This window comes from Myotis brandtii, unplaced genomic scaffold (genome assembly GCF_000412655.1).
Source record: "Myotis brandtii unplaced genomic scaffold, ASM41265v1 scaffold2565, whole genome shotgun sequence".
NCBI classification, from domain to species: domain Eukaryota; kingdom Metazoa; phylum Chordata; class Mammalia; order Chiroptera; family Vespertilionidae; genus Myotis; species Myotis brandtii.
The window spans coordinates 20,179-40,266 of NW_005359730.1; the positions used below are offsets into that span (position 1 = coordinate 20,179).

At 39.4% G+C, this 20,088-nt stretch overlaps 1 protein-coding gene across 1 annotated transcript; it reads right to left on the reverse strand.

The window, feature by feature from the left end:
- Positions 1-41: 41 nt before the first annotated feature.
- On the reverse strand, positions 42-19,620 carry LOC102254104 (alcohol dehydrogenase 6). The gene is made up of 9 exons (XM_005867959.2): positions 19,409-19,620; positions 17,465-17,566; positions 15,471-15,603; positions 8,809-8,896; positions 8,473-8,689; positions 7,056-7,316; positions 5,688-5,823; positions 2,838-2,976; positions 42-2,182 (listed from the first exon to the last, which is right to left on the reverse strand). Exons 1-9 carry the CDS (start codon positions 19,424-19,426, stop codon positions 2,158-2,160), a joined length of 1,119 nt encoding a protein of 372 aa, XP_005868021.1. The 5' UTR covers positions 19,427-19,620; the 3' UTR covers positions 42-2,157.
- Between the last annotated feature and the right edge of the window lie 468 nt (positions 19,621-20,088).

Here is a 20,088-nt window from a genome sequence, read left to right on the forward strand (position 1 = left end):
AGAGTTTTGCAATGCGCTACAACTTAAAAGAGACATTTGAAGCAGCTTAAAGAAGTGGGCTTTATTGGGGTAGAATGTAGGTGCTGTTGACAGCAAAACATTTTTGGGCAGACTCAGACCCCCCCAAGACCTGAAGACTTCTCCAAGTTCTCAGTGTCAGTAAGGTTAATTCCCACGACAGGGCAGGGGCATGCTGAGCTGCCCTCAGGGAATAGAGGCACAGAGCAGAGCAGAGCAGAGCAGAGTTGGGCGTCCTGTCAGACTTGGCGAGATGGAGGAAAAGAGTGCCATGTCCTTGTCGGCAGAGGCATCCCTGGTAGGGCATGCCCTATTCTGAACCCTCTGTCTTTGTTAAAATACTCCTTATGATGATCAGAGAGGGGGCAGCCAGCAGTGGCAGTCCACTGGGACCCAGGCCCTTCTGTGATTCTAATGCAGACAGCAGGTTGAATAAAACCAATATACAAGCCATTTTGTATTCCTAGGTGGGAGGGGGAAAGGCCCTAGACACAACTGTGCTTGCATAAAGCGTTGAGAATAAACAGCACGTCAGATGCAAAAAAAATTTACTAGTTGGCATTGAAGTTAATCATTTTTCCTTGCTTAGTTGTCTGTTCTCTCATTAGGACTCGAAGAGTTCTGCTGGAGGCTAAGGGTTGAACCTGCTGAAGGAGAGACCCTGCTCCCACTGGTGACACAGTTTGGAAGAGAAAGAATACGTCTGATAGCACCTATGCCCTCTATTTGTAGGAGGCAGGTACCCTGAAGGAAAGGCAGGGTGCCCACCTCATGATGCTTCTTCTCAGTGTGGGAATCAGAGTCTCATGAGAGCCTTTTGACACCTGTGGTAGCCGTGACTGCAGAGATAGGCTAGGGATGTAGCTCACCTTTCTGGCTGATCTTAAATCAGAAAGCGACTGGACTAGGTAAGACATGACATTTCCTCTCCTGGTTTCCCGAGGTCTGTTGAGGTCTGCTGACCCACGGGACCCCCGTCTGATCTAGCGGCTTCAGATCTAGGGGAGCCCAAACTGCAGCAGAAATGACCTTAACTAGGAAGGGAGCTCTGGTGTGTGCGCTGGAGAAGAGGGTTTGAAAGAGACTCTCTATCTAGGGAATAGGGAAGAAGTCATATTCCACGAGGGCTCAATCTTAACCCAGGTTCTAGGAGCATTACGAAGGAGTAGGGCAGAGAAGGGGCAGGGGTAGAGAGGGATTGGATGCCACAAATCACTGCTGGATCTTGTCTTTATCTCATCTACTTCTTGAAGGAAAGAAACTATGACACACATTAGTAATAACTACACACTATCCCCTCTTCCCTTGGAGAGTGGAATAAAAGCCAGTTTTATTGTTTAATACCACAGCGGTCTCCTAGGGAGCATGGATCCTGGTAATTAATGATGCCCCTTTTCTTTCAAGCCCCTTTTTCTTCCTGCTGAATTTTAGATGGCTTGGCTATGAAGACAGGTGACACAAACTGCTGCGAGCTAAATTGTCCTGGCCAATTAAAGAAGAACTTAAAGTTCCTTTGGCAATCCACGAGAGAAGAGGTGAGTGCCATAGAAGTATTGTAAGTGATGGTTTGAGGCTGGGTTATATAAGATGAAATACCAGTAGAAGTTTCTCTGGGGTGAGTAATACTGAGAATGAAGTACTTAGTGTTTAACTGGGATTTAATGTAATAAATTAAATTTTGATGTAATAAAGTCCCCTGCCCCCCATCAGCTTGCTTTAACTTGAATGTTCAATAAACTCATGAGTGGTGAATTTTGTTTCTTCGGTGTGAAATGAGTGGAGTTTCATGGGGTTGAGAGACATAGTGTGCAAAGAAACAGGGGCCCAGAGGTAGGGGCAACTATGAAAATGGGAGTCTCTTGGGGTGACTGTTTGTTTGAAGGGTTTGGAATTGGGTGATTCAAATCAACCCTAAACTAGCTCTAACAGGGAGACGTTCCTGGGTGGGACTGGGTGACATAAGACCAACTTTGATGAGGTGTTGAGAGCAGAAGCAGATATGAGCCCACTGCCGAATGCATCAGAGGCAAGAACATAGAAACAGCGCTGTGTGGATAGTTCTTCTAAGTCATGGAAGTTATACAGGATGCAATTTAGTTGGTGAAATATGCCGCAGGTCTTGCGTTCATTACATTGTACTTAAAATAATAGGACACAGCGAATACTGAAAAAGAAAAGAAAAGAAAGAAAAAAATAAGTTGAAACATTTCCAAAGCAACATTTGTGTTTGGGATTTCACATTTTCACTTTGTAGACCAGTAAGTAAGTTAGATTCCTCCTGTTCATGTTATGTGAAAAATGGAGAGATTAAATCAGTGTGAGATTTTTTTTCAAAATGACACCCAGCTCCGAGGGTGAGGAACATGTAAGCAGGTCTGTACCCTGTGGGGAAGGCCAGTGTCCAGTTGATGGCTGGAGTTCTGTTTGTGGGCCAAAGATAGGTGTCAGAATTTAGAATTCTAGGGATAATTTCCCCCTTGGAAATAGAACAACTGTGGCCTCTTCATAACCTATGAACTCAAACTTGAGCTAAAATTTTGCGAGCTAAACTCATTGGTTAATGTGTCATATAAAAAATGCCAACTTGGAAATAAAATACGAATGGTAAGCGTAGATGAACACTTAAATATTTTAAGGATTACATTGATAGACTGGGAATAAATTAAAGAGGGAGAGGAGATGCTTTACAGACTCCTGAAACCTTCTTCGCTTGTCTGCATGTGGTTCACCAGCCACAACTTCCCTTCCCTGCCTCCGACTCCCACACCCCTTTCCCTTGCCCCAAACACTCAGACATAAAGGTTAGCGGAAGAACTTGCCATTTTCCGGTTTTCATGAATTCAACGGCTTCGTTGATTTTATCAAGCTTCATAGTATGGGTAATCAGTGGATCTAGATTAAACTTCTTTGCCATATAATCTGAAACCAGTCTAGAGACGCTCTGTCTGCTTTTCCAGCCTGGAAATACAACAGATTAACAAGAGATTTTATTCATGAGACTCACTCTACACGAAGGGCCAGGTGAACTGCTGGAGGTGTTGGCTTTGACTGAGGAAATCTAAGGATTTCCCATTAACTTGTCTCAGTCATCAGGAGAATCCCTGTCCCAAACATATACCCTGTGCAGAAGGCTGTTCTCCTGAAAGTCTTGAGACCTCTGGTGCTATAGAGAATTTACTGAAAGCAAGTGGACTGTGGACCTTATCTCAGATGTTTTGGTGTCAGGTTGCACTGCCTGGGAGCTGGGAGCCCACATCTAATGTACAGGGTGTCCCCAAAAAGAGTATTCACACTTTAAGAGCTGATAGCTCAATTTTAAAAAGGAAATGTATTTTAATAAACACTGCCTTTATAATTATTCAAAGTGTGTGAATACATTTTTTTTTGGAGGATATCCTATACAAAAAACAAAAACAAAAAACAAAAACAAAAACAAGGCCAAAGTCTTGGGAACTATGAAAGAAAGCAACTCAAAGGTCAGGAATAGGACATTTCGTGTGTTGTTTTGGTCTGCATTTTCACGAAAGAGCCAAATATCTTAAGGGAAGAGAAGAATTTCCGCCTGGCAGTGATCTCAGTGATAGTTTTTGGAAAAAAGAATGTGTACACAGCAAGATAAGAATAAAATGTTTTTTCTGGAAGTAAGAATGGCACAGGGAAAGGTGGGGTCAGCCAAGGGAACAGAAACTTAGCGTTGTATTTTCTCTGTTTTCATAATTTTCAAGAAATACTATTTTTACATTTAGGACTGTGCTAAGCGACATGCCAGCAAGTCACCATGCAGAAGTGGTGGTCTGCTTGTTTCTGGGAGGGGTGAGTGCGGTGTAATTGTGCAAGGAGGCAAGTGTCCTAAGCAGCTCAGCCTTTGACGGGATCTTGGCAGTTACGCGCTTTTCTTGGTTCCAGCCTGGGCCACGTTCTTCAGTCTTCCCACCTATTCCCCAAATTGCCTAAAACGATTCCAAGGAATGTATTTTGCATTTAAGTTGGTCTCTGATATATATAATCAAGAATTCTAATGTGCTATATGTCATGGCATGAAGGGCTAGTGTATTTTTCTATTTGTCTTAATCTTTTTTTCAAAAATTGAGATATCACTGACATATAACATTGTATTAGTTTTCAGCGTACACTATAATGACTTGATATTGTGAAATGATTACTATTAAACTAAGTTTAGTTAACATTCATCACCACACAGTTACAATTTTTTTTTCTTGTGATGACAGTTTTTAAGATCTACTGTCTTTGTTTTTATGTTTTGCTTGGTGATATGATAAAGCATTTTCATATCTATATAAGGAACACTTTCACTTGTTTTTTTTGTTTTGTTTGTTTGTTTCTTCTTTCAACCAAACAATCCAAAAAGGAAGGCCCCAGGAATACAGACTAGGCCAGGCAGTGTTTCTTAACAATAGCATTAATGGCATTTTGGGTGGGTAAAGTCTTCCTAGTGTATATTGCAGGAAGTTTAGCAGGCCTGTTCAACACCCATTTAATGCTACCCTTAGTTGAAAACTATTGAAACAGAGAAAGGAATTAGCCTAATGATAATTATGTGAATGTTTAAGTGGCCAGTGACATAGTTTCTTTATGAGGATTATTTAAATTATTGGTGACCTTATTTTACAAGAGTTAGCTGAGTATATGTATTTGTAATCAGCAGTTGTTGTCTGTAAACACAGTAGAGGGAAACAACAGTGTGTTTGTCCAATGATCCCAAATGGAGGAACTGGAAGTACAGTCTAAACTGGATTTTTGCCTTTTCCCCTGGCTCTGTCATTTATCTACTTTTTGTAAAATACCTGTAAGAAAACCCTACCATAGCTAATTTGGAGGCCACAGCTAGCTCACTAGTCCAAATAATGCAGATGGCTCCTAATTCTCATCTCTTTTGCCCAAGAATTCAGATTGCCCAAAAATCTCTGGCTAAATATATTTTTGCTTAAATATTAGATTACTTGTTTATAAGCACAGGATCCTAAACAGATTTATTTAATTTAGCTTCTTTATTCTTTTTCACAAAAGACTTCTAAAATCTATAAAATTTTAAAATCATGTAAAAATCAAAGTACTTTATGATTTTTTTCTCTCTCAAAAAAATAAATCTCATTTGCTTGTTATCAGTAGTATTTCTTTTTAGTCACAAATCTATTATGTTTTATATAATTTAAGTTGGTATAATGACAACTCAGTTGTTTCATGTAAGATTTACATTGTTGAACAATGACCACTAATGGTTCAATATATTCTCCAAAGAATACCAGTTGGCAGGTATATAACTCAATTGAAGTACAGTTATTGATCACAAAATTGCCTTTCCTTTTCAATTTAGAATTTGCATTAAACTTTGGACATTGGCTTCTTCCCCACTCAATTTTTTAAAGTCTCTTCTCTCTCTTTGCGAGAAAAAGCTTACCAAGAGGCAACTGTAGATATCCAATATCCATCTCCCTGTATTGGATATTTTTTTTTGTTTTTTTTTATTGCTAAAAGTATTACAAAGGGTATTACATATGTGTCCTTTTGTATTGGATATTTGTGTTGAAACAAAAACTGTAGTCTAAAGCTCTTGTTTTATGTGCCTTCTCAAGCATTTATGATACATTTATCTATTATGCCATCTCCAAACCCCCACACATTTCCACTCTTCCTTGCTTCATCCATACCTCCAAAAACAGATCCCTTCAAAGAACGTCCCGAGAAGAACAAGTAGCCATTGATGTTGAGCTGGACACCATAATCCAAGAGCCCAACAATCACGCAGACTCCATGGCTCTCATGGCAGGAGGCCAGGGCAGCTGCCTGTTGGAAAGCAATGCAAGACAATGCAGGGGTTAAAAGATGTGCTTCAGAGGTAGGGACTTAGTCTAAATCTCAGCTTGACTGCTGAATGGTCTGTGACCTTCGTATGGCTCTCTCTGTCCTCATTTGAAATAACATTTTTCTTACAAGGATATGCTGAAACATGAATAAGATATTGTGTACTGCCAAGAATGTATAGTATTTGGCATTTTAGATTAAACAGATAGAAATTTAACAATTAAAATACTAATATCTATGGTAGTAATACTACTATCACTACTGCTACTACTAATTTTAATATGAACCATTACTGATACTGATGGTTAGAGTTGACATCTTTTCAACATAAAAGAGTACAATTGGATATTTGCATTACATCATGTATTAGCAAAGTGATCAACTAATGTTCCCATTAGTTATTTTGAAAGGCTATTTCTCAGAGCCTGACTGTCTGTGGGAAAGATTGTGAGAAAGGTTTTCCTGTATCTTTTAACAGAAGAGGAGATTTGTGGGTAGTGAGGAGTGAAACGATTTTGTAAGCTGAAGAAAGGACCTCGGCTGGAGGAGGCAGTTCTTGGGTTTCCATTCTTCTGGTGGAGCCGTACAACCCGATCTTTACATTGCTTCTACAAATCTCCCAGGAAAGCAAGTCTCAAGCTGCAAAATAATTTCTTCTCCATTCATATTCTCTTACATCAACCATGTTTAGCCAGAAAAACAACATCTTTCTTCTTTATTTTTGGAATGAGTCTATTTAGTCAAGATTGGTAAATATTTTCCTTGGAAGCTTCTCTCAGATCTAACCTGAAAGACTTTGCTGTGAGTGCAAAGCTCACATTGCTTTATAGGCTCATTCACCCAATATTGTCCTTATCCTGCCTAAATCTTCTGGCTTAGAAATTAAGTTACTGGGCTTCTGCTTGTTACGAAATAATCTGTTGAGAATTCTTAACAAGGCCTTTCTGTCCTGCTTATTGGATGTTGTCTACTTATTTGAAAGGACTGGCATGATTCCCTTATGTCATTGAGGGGAGAGAGAAGAAAAACACAGTATGGAGTTCTAGGGGAATGAATAGATTTGTAGGAGTGGACAGAGGATATCAGGTGGGATGTCATGAGCACAGGAAAATCAAATAGAGGAATGTGGAAGAAGTTTTAGAATTTTTATTCAAGTAAAATCTAAAGTGATGATTGGTAGAAATTTGGTAATTTTCATTCAGAGGATTACATACCACCATTTCTGGATTTCCAATGACCTCAAAGCAAAATTCCACACCAGCGCCTGTCATTTCAACTAAAACATCTTGGATGGGTTTCTTGAAGTCCTGTGGGCTGATGCACTCAGTGGCGCCCACTTGCTTTGCCTTCTCAAATTTGTCTTTGTTGATGTCCACCCCAATGATCCTGGCTGCTCCAGCTGCTTTACAGCCCATGACAACCGACAGGCCAACTCCTCCAAGGCCAAACACCACACAGGTGGAGCCTGGGGTCACCTGAGCCCATAAAAGCATAAAACAAAAGCAAAGAGAACACGGACACTCACTCAGTTGGAAAGACCAAGTCTGTATATACTGTTTTGAGATGTAAGCAAAGGATATTTTCAATTAATACACATTATAACTAAAGTTGTAATTTCTCAAGGTATTTCTAAATGTGGAATACTTTTTTGCCAGAGGAGCAAAAAAATTACCTGCAAATAGAACATTTCAACCGAGGAATTAGCATGGGTAGGAGCAGTTTAATGACCTTTCTTTGAACCTTAAGACTTATTTGGCTCAGTATTTACTTAATTTAGGATATTTTGAGTTCTTTAAAACAATCTCCAAATTCCTGCAACCCTTCCTTTCTCTTTCCTTGGGAATACCTGTAATCTTTCCATTACTTACATTGTCAATGCCTTATGAAGGCAAAGGCTTATTTCTTATTGGGTCCCAAATGAGACTAATTTAAATTGAATCCCTTCTATCCTATCGCTTTGTATGGTATTGGGACTAATGAAAATTGGGGGGGAAAAAGAACTAAAATTCAACAGCCAATTAAACAGTGGAGCCGGGCAGGATTGGGTGATGTTCCAAAACAGAAGTATAACAGTAACCCACTCAGTCAGAGTGGGGTTGCCTGACCAATCTGTTTTATATAGCAACACCCCTTTCATGAGTTGATCTTTCTACTCTCCTTTTCTTTTCACGAGCATGGATCACCACCTGATGCATTATACAACAGAATAGAAGCTTGATGAGTTTTGATAGCTGCTAAATCCCTACACCTGCAACAGTGAATGACTCCATAAACATTTGTTGAATGAAAAAAAGAATGAACTGGAATATGGAAGACACATAGCCATTTTGTGACTGTGTTATGTTTAACTCCAGTAATTCCTCATGTCTCCACTTGTGAATGGCATCCAGACATAATTTGGCATTTACTACTGACTAAGAGGGAATGGGACAGATGTTGACGAGGGTATGGGGTGACGAGGGTATGGGATGACGAGGGTATGGGATGACTAGATTGTAAAGAACTCAGGGATGTTTCAAGGCAGGTTTGTGATTCTTCCTCAGGTTGAATGATCTAGGCCTCTAGATGCATGAGGCCTATCAACACCATATACCAAGAGTTCCAATCACAATAGGTATAAACGCTTCTCACCTTGGCAGTATTGATTGCAGCACCGTACCCAGTGGAAAAACCACAACTAATGAGGCATACTTTCTCCAGAGGAGCCACTGCATCGATCTTGGCAACTGAGATTTCTCTTATCACTGTGTATTCAGAGAAGGTGCTCGTATTGGCAAAGTGATATATTGGTTTTCCCTTGCAGGTAAATCTGCTGGTACCATCAGTCATCAGGCTGGTATACGACTGTCTTTTATAGACCAAAAAACAAACAAAAAGTTTTTTTTTAAGTTTGAATTAGCAAGCTTATATTCCTTCCAAGGACATTCAATTAATTTTTCAAAAAGAAAATATTTAGTAAAAACTTACTTGAGTTGTATACAATAGTTGTCTTCAGAATTAAGGCATGAGGCACACTCCCCACACTGTGGTAGAAAGAGTGTGATAACTTTATCACCTAAGAGAACAAAACCATTTAATACGATGTTATCTTTTAAAGTAAAGAGAGAGCTGTTTCTCAAAATGTAAACAGCAAGGCACTCAGGAAAAATATGATTCCTGAGAGCAATTTCCACATTCAACTGTGCTGATACTGTGGAGACTATGAAATACTTACAAAAAGAAGGGATGCCTTTGGCATCTGGGTCTCCCTGGGCTCAGTGCTAAATCCCTAGGAGCTAGCCCCAGATTTGCCTCCTTTGTAATTTATTCTGAAGCTTCAAATGGTAGCCATTAAGCCAAATCTTATCTTTAATTTTCCACACTAACTTCTGGTGTCAGGAATTGGGTTTGTAAACATGGATACCACATGTTCACAATATAAGCTTCTGGATCAAGGAAAAAGGATTGCCTATGCTGTGCTATGTATTTTACATCGGTTCTTTCTTCTTGGCCATGGAGACTAAGGTAAGTAGATTTCTCTAGTAATATTCAACATATAAGGAGAAGATCAGAATAACTTGCCTAAGATGGACTTTCTGATTGCTCCAGTGTCTATCACTGTAAATTAAAGTAAGTTATTTCATATTTTTAGTTAAAAGCCTTTGTAGGATGTAGTTCTTTTATTTTTTAAAAAGTAACACAGACATACATATGGTAAGAACTTAAACTGCACAAATGTGATGATTAGCCCCAGTCTCCAGTTCCCTTTCCTCCACCCTAGAGACAATTACTCTTCTCAGGGTCTATGGTATTTTTAAAGATATAACCCCTTTAAAAATGCAAAGGCTAGCATATTATTTACCCCGTGGTAGGCCTTGGTTTTTGTATTCCTTTGTTAATTTTCATCTGAGGATATTTTTTCCATTGATTTATAGACAGAACGGAAGGGAGCAAGCTCACCCAAGGATATTTTTTCCATTGATTTTTAGAGAGAGTGGAAAGAAGGGAGGGAGGGGGGAGAGAGAGTGAGGGAGAGAGAAACATTGATGTGAGAGAGACCCATTGATAGGTTGCCTCCTGCACATTCCCAACCAGGGCCAGGGAATGTGCAACCCAGGTATGTGCCCTTGACCGGGAATCGAACCCTTAGTCTTTCGGTGCACAGGCTGATGCCCTAATACTGAGCAACACCAGCCAGGTCTAGGTCTTGGTCTTTTACTTAACAATATAACTTGGAGATTTCTCATTTTAGTACATATAGCACTCTATCATTTTGTTTAAAAGTTACATGGAACTTTGTTGTATAGATATATCATAATTGATTTAACTGGTCTCCTGGACATTTAGGTTATTTCCTGTCTTAAAATTTTTGTTTTGTTTCGTGTTTTCCCGACATGATAAATAACAATGCAATAAATATTTTGTGCACATCTGGGCGATGGTAGGCAGAATTTCTAAAATGGTCCTCCAAAGACATCCTGTCCTAATCCCCCGAAACGGAACTCGTTGTTACTGTGACGGTGAATATGTTTATAGAAAGAGGTGCTTTGCAGATGTATTTAAGGGTACTAATCTATTGACAGGAAAATGGGGAGTACCCCGGAATCTTTAGGCAGACCCCGTGATCACATGAGCCCTTGAAAGGACCCCAGAGGAAAGCAGGAGAGAAAGACAAAGCAATTCAAAGCACCGAAAGGATTCGATGTGCTGTTGTTGCTTTGAGTCAAGTGGGTGAAGGGGCCACATAGGAAGGAATGTGAGCAGCTTCAAAAGCTGAGGGTGATCGGTCAATCCTACAACCTCAAGGAACTGGATTCTGCAGTCTCCAGACAAGAACCCCGCTGGCCAAAACCTTAATTTCTACCTTGTAAGACCCTAAGCAGAGAACTCAGTCCAACCCACCCAGACTTCTGACATACAGAAACGGAGATGGTAAATTTGTTTTGTTTTAAGCTGCTAACTTTGCAGCGATTTTTTTTTTTTTTTTTTTACATCAGCAATAGAATTAAACGACATGGGTATATATCTATGGAACAACTTTCTAGAATTGGAAGTATTGGGTCCAAATTAGGTGCATATAAATCAGTGGTTCTCAACCTTCCTAATGCTGCAACCCTTTAATACAGTTCCTCATGTTGTGGTGACCCCCAACCATAAAATTATTTTCTTTGCTACTTCATAACTGTAATTTTGCTACTGTTATGAAACGTAATGTAAATATCTGATATGCAGGATGTATTTTCATTGTTACAAATTGAACATAATTAAAGCATAGTGATTAATCACAAAAACAATATATAATTATATATGTGTTTTCCGATGGTCTTAGGCAATCCCTGTGAAAGGGTCATTCGACCCCCAAAGGGCGACCCACAGGTTGGTGACCCACATGTTGAGAACCGCTGATATAAATGATGTTACATATTGCCAAATTTAAAGTTGTGTAAAATTACTTTTCAAATAATAAGCTACAAAGAAGTTGGTTGCCTACACTCTTATCAACCTTACATATTATCAAACTTTTAAATCTTTCCTAATCTGTTAGGTAAACAATGTTTTACCATTGTATTTAAAAATTATATTTATTTAATATGTATATATTTTCCCCTCCATACTAGATTGTGTATTTCCTTTGCCCATTATACTGCCAGGCTGTTTTTTTTTTTTAAAATTGCTTTAAAAGAATTCTTCTTTTTTTTTTCTCCCTTTGCCTCTGTACCTCCATCTGTACAATAGGGGAGGTTAATAGTACTTACTTCATATATTTGTGATGAGAACTAAATGAGCTAGTATTTGCAAAGTGCTTGGAACGGCATCTGGTTCTTAATAAATGCTAAGGGTTTGATAAATAAAGAACTTTATAAATGTTGACTGTTTAGTGTTTAATATCCGCTTTCCCTTTTATGATTGGTGCTTTGAGTGGGTCAGATGGGAACCACAGCAGGAAATCATTTCTTTATGGAGGCTGTCACTATTTTTTGTCTGGACGATTGTGTTGAACTCCTAAGGGGTCTTGTTTCTAACCTCCTCTCTTTCCAGACCCTCTTATCTGTTGTTATTGATAGCTCTGGTCATGTTGCTAGTTTTTTTTAAAAAATGTTGATGGCTTTCTATTTTCATTGTGAGACTTCACTAAGTTTCTGCCAGAAATACCTTTCCTAACTATACACCTGCCATGAGATCTATAAACTAAATCAACAAGGCACAAGAGAAAATGTCTTTGAAGACTTAGCCAGGAGTAGCTGCTGATCAGAGTTTTCTAACTTACAATTGGATTTAAAAAAATTTTTAATATCATGTGAAAATTGGATTAAATGAGTAAATTTTTCATATGTCCTCCTTATTAATAAAGTGGCTCACCAGGTTAAGTTAATTTGCATTTTATTTTATTTTTAAAAATCTTTATTGTTCAGATTATTACAGATGTTCCTCTTCCCCCCGCCCCCATCATAGGTGCACGATTTTTGTCCAGTTTCTTCCCGCATCTCCCATTCCCCTTTCCCCCCCAAGAATAGTCAGTCCATTCCCTTTCTATGTCCCTGATTCATTATAATCACCAGTTCATTCTGTACATCAGATTATTTATTCACTTGATTCTTAGATTCACTTGTTGATAGATGCATGTTTGTTGTTCATAATTTGTATCTTTACCTTTTTCTTCTTCCTCTTCTTAAAGAATACCTTTCAGCATTTCATATAATGCTGGTTTGGTGGTGATGAACTCCTTTAGCTTTTCCTTATCTGTGAAGCTCTTTATCTGACCTTCAATTCTGAATGATAGCTTTGCTGGATAAAGTATTCTTGGTTGTAGGTTCTTGGTATTCATCACTTTGAATATTTCTTGCCATTCCCTTCTGGCCTGCCAAGTTTCTGTTGAGAAATCAGCTGACAGTCGTATGGGTATTCCCTTGTAGGTAACTGAGTTTCTTTCTCTTGCTGCTTTTAAGATTCTCTCTTTGTCTTTTGCTCTTGGCATTTTAATTATGATGTGTCTTGGTGTGGTCCTCTTTGGATTCCTTTTGTTTGGGGTTCTCTGCACTTCCTGGACTTGTAAGTCTATTTCTTTCACCAGGTAGGGGAAGTTTTCTGTCATTATTTCTTCAAATAGGTTTTCAGTATCTTGCTCTCTCTCTTCTTCTGGCACCCCCATAATTCGGATGTTGGTACGCTTGAAGCTGTCCCAGAGGCTCCTTACACTATCTTCGTATTTTCGGATTCTTTTTTCTTTTTTCTTTTCCAGTTGAGTGTTTTTTGTTTCTTTGTATTTCAAATCTTTGACTTGATTCTTGGGATCCTCTAGTCTGCTGTTGGATCTCTGTATATTATTCTTTTATTTCAGTCGTGTATGCTTAATTTCTGATTGGTCCCTTTTTCATATCCTTGAGGGTCTCACTAAATTTCTCAGAGGTTTCTAGAAGATTCTTGAGTAACCTTATAACCATGGTTTTGAGCTAAATATCCAGTAGTTTTCTTTCATCCATTTCTTTCTTTTGTGATTTATTTCTTTGTCTCCGCATTTTGGCTGCTTCCCTGTATTTGTTTCTATGTACTGGGTAGCTACTAAGTCTTCTTGAGTTGATAGAGTGGCCTTGTATGGTTGGTGTCCTATAGGGCCCAGTGGCTCAACCTCCCCAGTCACCTGAGGTGGATGCTCTTGGTGCACCCCTTTGTGGGCTGTTTGCACAGTCTTGTCGTAGTTAACCCTTGATTACTCTTGGTATCACTGGGAGGAATTGACCTCCAGGCCAATTGGCTGTGATGACCAGCTGTGTCTACACTGGAAGATCTGTTGTGCAGGAGACTCCCTTATGGGGCAGGACTTGCTTCAGTGGGGCTTTGGTGCTCACTGAGTCTGCCACTTGAGTGTGTCTCTTATGGATGTGAAGATTTGTAATCTGTGATGGTCTCACTCTGACCACTGGGTACACTGGCTCTTGGATCTCCAAGGAAGTGCAAGGTCAGCCACTGTCTGGGGCCGCCCAGCAGAAGCTACAGAGAGATCTGCTGATTCCTCCTCTTTGTTTTGGGTTTGGAAGTGCCCAGATGAGGCCCAGCTGTGAAGCAAGGTAGGCTGCTGCTGCCGGGTCTTGGGCCTTTTTTTGGAAGCTCTGGGGCTCTCTGATCCAGCTGCAGTTTGACAGTTTTAAGCGGAGAAAAGACAGGCCATTCATATGCAAAAGCTGATGTGCACAGCTTGGGTGGGGCAGGTCTCTGGGAATCACCAGGGCGAAGCAAATAGCAATGGCTGCCAGTCAGCCCTGCACCGGAGAGGTCACTGGATCTCCACATCCTGTGCCCCCCGTGCAGGAACAATGATCGCTGTGAGCACCTCTGAGAGAAAGCCGCCCTCGGGTTCCTGTCCTGATGCCAGACAGTCCAGTTTCTCCCCGTATGTGTCTGGGTCCCCAGAGTCTCGCCCAGAACTGGAGTTCAGAGCAAACAGGAGCTTGTATCTCCCTCCCGATTAAAAGAGCAGCACATCCAGGTGCCAGCACTTTCCGCACCTCCTTCCAGTCCCAATGCGCCTTCTTCACCTCTCTAGTTGTGGAACTTCCACTCTGCCAGCCTTCCCGTGGTTCTGGGTGGTAGTTGTTCTGCCGTTTAGTTGTAATTTTGATGTGGTTGTGAGAGGCAGCAAGTATAGGTGTTAACCTATGCCACCATCTTGGTTCTTCCTCTAAAAGAATTCTTTATATAATAAAGAAATTTGCCCATTTTTAAATTTGTTTACTGATTTGGGGAGGGTATTTTTATTTTTTAATCCTTACCAGTGGATATGTTTTTATTGATTTTTAGAGAGAGAGGAAGGAAGAGAGAGTGAAACATGGATATGGGAGAAAAACATTGATCGGTTTCATCCCGTACACACCTTGACCAGGGATCGAACCCGAAACCTAGGTATGTGCCCTAACCGGAAATTGAACCTGAAACCTTTTGATGTATGGGATGATGTTCCAACCAACTGAGCCACCCAGCCAGGGCTGGGAGAGTAATTTTTATAAATGGAATTTAAAAAACTTTTTATGTTGTCAACTTTATATATTATTTACATCATCTGTGTTTTTTTTCTAATTAAACTTTCCTTCTCTTCTCTGAAATAATACAATGTTCTTTTAGTTTTTTCCCCCACATTTAATTCTAGGATTCATATAGCATTATTTTTTTAAATATAAAAATGCAATAGCAATGCAATTTTCCGCCTCCCCCGAAGACTATCAAGTTGTTTCAATGTCATTTATTGAATAATCATGTTTTCCTCCTTAAATTTAAAAGCCAAACCTAATTCCGCATTTTACTCCTATGTATATGTTTGATCCAGTTCTGAGCTCCTTCTCTATTTGGTTCCACTGTTTGACTATTTATCATATGCTTCATTTAAATAAATTATTCAACACTTCACTTCTTTGTGTACATTTTTGTCTAATTTATACTTTCAGGTTCTGTTTCAGTGCATTTTAGTTCTTCTCCTTATTAGTATCAAAATATAAATGCAAAGGATATATACATTTAGTATTTTTCTATAACATAATTATTATTTTTCTAACAGACGGTCAACATTTCTCCTTTCATGTCACTTGATCTCATATTTCCCTGATGTAAGTTCCAAGTTGCTGCTAATTCCTAACTCCAGGTACCAAGCCAGTTCATACCTGTTTTCACAGTGCTCACTCCTTCTCCCACACTCTCAACGATTCCAGCCCCTTCATGGCCCAAAATGATGGGATACTGCATTTGATTCTCCAACATTTTCATCTCTGTACCACAGAGCCCCGTGGCCGTGATCTGTATGGAAGGCAAAGAGTAATATAATTTTTTCTGTCTCAGATAAAGGTGTTTTAGACTTGTTAATGTTTTAAATCTTTTTTTCTAGGTTGATATGCTGCATATTTCTTAGTTTTATTTCTAATAATTTTATTGTGTTAATTTGTTTAAAGCAATGCAATGTTTTTTATTAGGTAATTTCAGAATCAAAATGATGATTTTAAAACTTACTGGGGAGGTCAGTATGGGTTCAGTAAGAGACAGTTGTAAAACCACAGTGTGACATCAAATATCTTACTTTGTCCTTCATTGGAGCGTCGGGGTGCGAGTGTGGAGAAAGAGCAATGATCGAAGTGAAGGAATTGGAACACAGGAAGGAAAAAGATACTATCTTCTATTTTAGTTGTGTTATTGGTACAAGTCATAATCCCACTTTTTTGGTGTAAATCAGACAGACAGTTTAAAACGGAGGCACTCTGGAGCAGTGGTTCAGAAAGGCTGAAATCCTGGCTATGCCCTTCTTAGCTGTGTGACCTGAGATAAATTATTCTTCATGAGTGTCAGTTTCTTTATCTCTAAATTGGTGTGAGGTTGGTTGAAGGCGTGCGCGCACACACACACACACACACACACACACACACACACTCATCAAGGATTGAAATCTATTGAAATTTGCTCATGTAAAAGGGGGATTACTGGAAGAATACTGTAAAATTGCTTACAATCCAACTGTGGAAGTGCAGTTAGGCCTCATGGATCTAGAATCCATCAAGCAGACTTTGTCTTCAGATCTACACTCTGATTCAACATGTGCATACTACTTTCTGAAGACAGGCTTTTTCTTATTTCTTATTTCTCACGCTTATGTATATAGTAAAAGATGGCAATCAGTCCTGAGTCCTTCCAGCCTCTTCAGTGCCTACCATCTCCTGCTTTACTCAGTCTCTGTATCTTGTTCAAATTCATGGGTGAGAGATTCATATTTGTAGCTTGTCAAATAATGGTTGTATACCTTTGAGTCCGGGTCTAAATCTGGCTGTGTAAGTGGTGACCCTGTGGGTAGAGTGAGTGGGCCAGGTGGCCTCCTGTGCACTCTGCATGGACGCAGGCCTGAGAAGACTCTGAGAAGGGGCATGGATTGCACAGGTGACATAGAAAAGGACTGCCTCTTTGTAGTCCATTACAAACAGTACTTATTCATCAAATTAAAATTAAATAATAACAATGAAGTCAGGTGGACAATGTTCTGGTCTGGTGGCTCCTGGTGGAAATGTAAAGACTCTCATGACCAGACTGCACCCCAAACTGATTAAGTCACAAATTCTGAATGTCCGTGGGTGGGACTCAGTTATCAGCATTTTTCAAAGCTCTTAGGTGCTTCCAAATGTGTAACCAAAGTTGAGGAAAGTTGTTGACATCTGTGTTTTTACTCTGTGACCAGTCATTACACCTCAGTGGATTAAAATCTTTTCATCTATAAAATAACAGGTATTCCTAACCTGACCTCCCAGGGTTTAGACTTGATTCATCTATAATCAAACACAGTTTTTCATATATCAGATTTCAAGATAACTTAAATATCATAAAGAATGTCATAAACAAATATGAAAGTACAGATTAAAATATGGTCAGTGGTAGAAACTTCTTTTAAGTAGTATTTAGTACTGCAGCTGTGAATAAATATCCTTTGGGCAGTTAGCCTATGCCATACCTCCCTAACCTTTTCTCTGGCTGTAATTAAAGACAGATGGAAATGTTTAATGAAAAAGAAATATAAGATTTTGTAGTTTTCTTTCTGAATTTAACATTGTGAAAATAATGTATAACTTGCAGTGAACAGGTCTGATTTTTGGTGTGGAAATGTGTATTTTTTTCTTTTTACCTTTATGCGAACTTCCTTTGCCTTTGGTGGAGCCACTTCTACCTCCTCAATGGAAAATGGTGCACCAGCCTTCCAGAGTACGGCTGCTCTGCACTTGATCACCTGGGGAAGGGAACATGGGGTAGAAAGGGAAATGCTTTAGGCTTGGGAGATGGATTCTATAGTAATGATTATTAGAAGGTTTAATGCACTTAAGTCTTCCACACTCAAGCAAAAAAAAAAAAGTCATTGCTTAAATATATTCTGTGTGTAGCCTCTTGGACCTCAGTTCAACTTTTCTTGTACTATCAGTCTCTTCATTCAAATTAGTTTTGCAATACTAACTATATTTATATAGTGCTACACAATCAAGAGGATAGATGCCATACTTTTGATCTTGAAGCTGTCCAGTGGCTGTCTCAGGGTAGGAATGGCATTGCAGTGTGGGAGTTATTTGTGATCCTAGGTGTGGGAGAGAGTCAGTTTTGGGGTGGAGGGGTGTGTTATGGAGCAGGGAATGGAGAACATCTAGTTGTGGCAATTCATCAAATGGTGATGGTCACAGGCAGGTTGAGGTTGGAGAGGTTGTTGGTGGCAAGATAGTTCTTTCTTGTCCACCATGTTCTCACTATAAATCCTCTTCCTATGTAGTCTACCTATTTTTGTAGATTCTTCCTCCACCTTTATGTAGATGACTTTGACAGCTTGTATTTATGGACAGACATCTTTAAGCTCCAGACTCATTTATTCATTTGCTATTTGAATGTCCTCAGGTATCTTAAACTCAACATGTTAAAATATGAACACATCATTATTTCTTTCTCTTGTCCCCATCCCTTGCTGCCAGTGGTGGACATTACCCATAATCTGCTCCTCCCTCTGCACTATCTATTCACTCACCCAAAAAAGAAACCTGGGAAGTAGCCTTAATTTTTATCTAAATCTAAAACTTTCTGGAATCTGTCTGCTCTTCTCCATTTCTCCTGATACTGTGTGGTCCAGGTCTTTACCTTGCCTTTTACCTGGCTTGGGTTCATCACCTTCAAATCCATCCTCTATATCATTGCCATTTGAACTATAATCCTGACCATGCTAATCCTCTACCTAAAAATGTTATGGCTACCAGTAGTTTATCAGGATCTGTTGACATGGTCTGTCAGACTCTCCATGAGCTTCTCCCTATCCAGCTCTCCAGCCTTATTTCTGGTCACATCCTGCCTCTGACGTTACCCTCCTGGCACAAAAAATATTTTGGAGATTCTCAAAGGGGATATTTTTCTTCCTCTTATGTTTCACCTTGATGCTAAGTGTCCCTTCCTGTGGAAAGTCTAGCCAGCTTAGGAGCACCTCCTCTCTCTTTTGCTACCCTTGCACACTCTGTTTGTTTGTAGTAGTATAAGGCAGTTCATTTTTAGAGGATAATTTTTTTACCTGTCTCCCCTGCTGTTTTAACAAAGCAGGGTGTTATTGTAAGGTAGTGGTGCTGAAGGTGTAGTCCCAGACAAGCAGCATCAATATTTGCAAATTATTGGGTCCTACCCCCAAACTTACTGACTTAGTTACTCTGGGGCGGTGGGGGTCGGGGGGGGGGGGGCGGAGGGGAAGCTGAGGCACCAGCAACAAGTTCTCCAGGGTGTTGCTGTAGAAAACACTTTTGCACTCTTATAATTATTCTTTTATAATTACTCTGTCTCTCCATGAGATCTTTGAAGGAGGGGATGTGTCTTCAACTCTGGAAAGTTCATATAGGGCTTGATATATTGCTTATGGAAGGACTGAAAACACCAAGGAAAGGCAAAACACATACAGGGAGTAAAAGCAAAGGGAAAGGAGGAGAGGAACTAAGATTAAGACAGTCTCTCACCTGTAGGAGTACAGAGACTAGTTGGGGGATGAGGTGGTGTTAAGTAGACAAGCACACAAATGGACACAATTGTGACATGACATAAAGAAAGCTGTACTTACTTTCCCTGTAGTACTCATGCTGACCTTCTTCGTGGTCTTCTTGCCACAAATGAGTATATTGGGAAAGGGAGATTCTGGTTACAACTTTCACTGTGGAAAGTCCAAGAGTACACAGGTCACTGGTTGATCAAGAGGCTGGGTCCTGCGTTTTTGTATAATCTTGTCATTGATATGCCTGAAACTCAGATTGTCCTATTTCTTATCAGGAACAGACTTAGCTCAGTGAAAGTGAAAAGTGGAATTGTGCAAAGTATTTTCTCTTTCAATAATATATAATTAGTATTGCAAAACTAATTTGAATACAAAGACTGATAATACAAGAATAATTGGGTTGGGGTTTGAGAGGCTTCATACAACATATATTTAAGCAATGATTTAAAAAAAAATTTTGGACTAAACCTAATAATCATTAGTGTTAATATGTACTCTGTTGAATTTTAAATGTGGTCTTTTAAATGTACAAGTTTAAAATTTCTAATAGAGTGTATATCTTATTTTTATCTTATTTCTCAAACATGATATGATCATTTGTGTCTCTAACCTTGAGTAATCCTTTTTATTTTCCAAATGTGTGTCCCATTGTTGAGGAATTAGGATGCTACTACATCGTTTTATCTAGTAGTTTAGCATAAGCTCCTCACGTCTTGGTATGCCCAGCTGGTTACTCAGATAAAGTGAAA

Bases quoted from the DNA above. Each gene is read 5' to 3' on its own strand.
- LOC102254104 (XM_005867959.2), bottom strand. The intron at 8,690-8,808 runs GTAAGTTTTTAC...GGTCTATAAAAG, and splicing joins AACTATTGTATACAACTCAA to ACAGTCGTATACCAGCCTGA. The intron at 2,977-5,687 runs GTATGGATGAAG...TTGTATTTCCAG, and splicing joins GAAGGGATCTGTTTTTGGAG to GCTGGAAAAGCAGACAGAGC.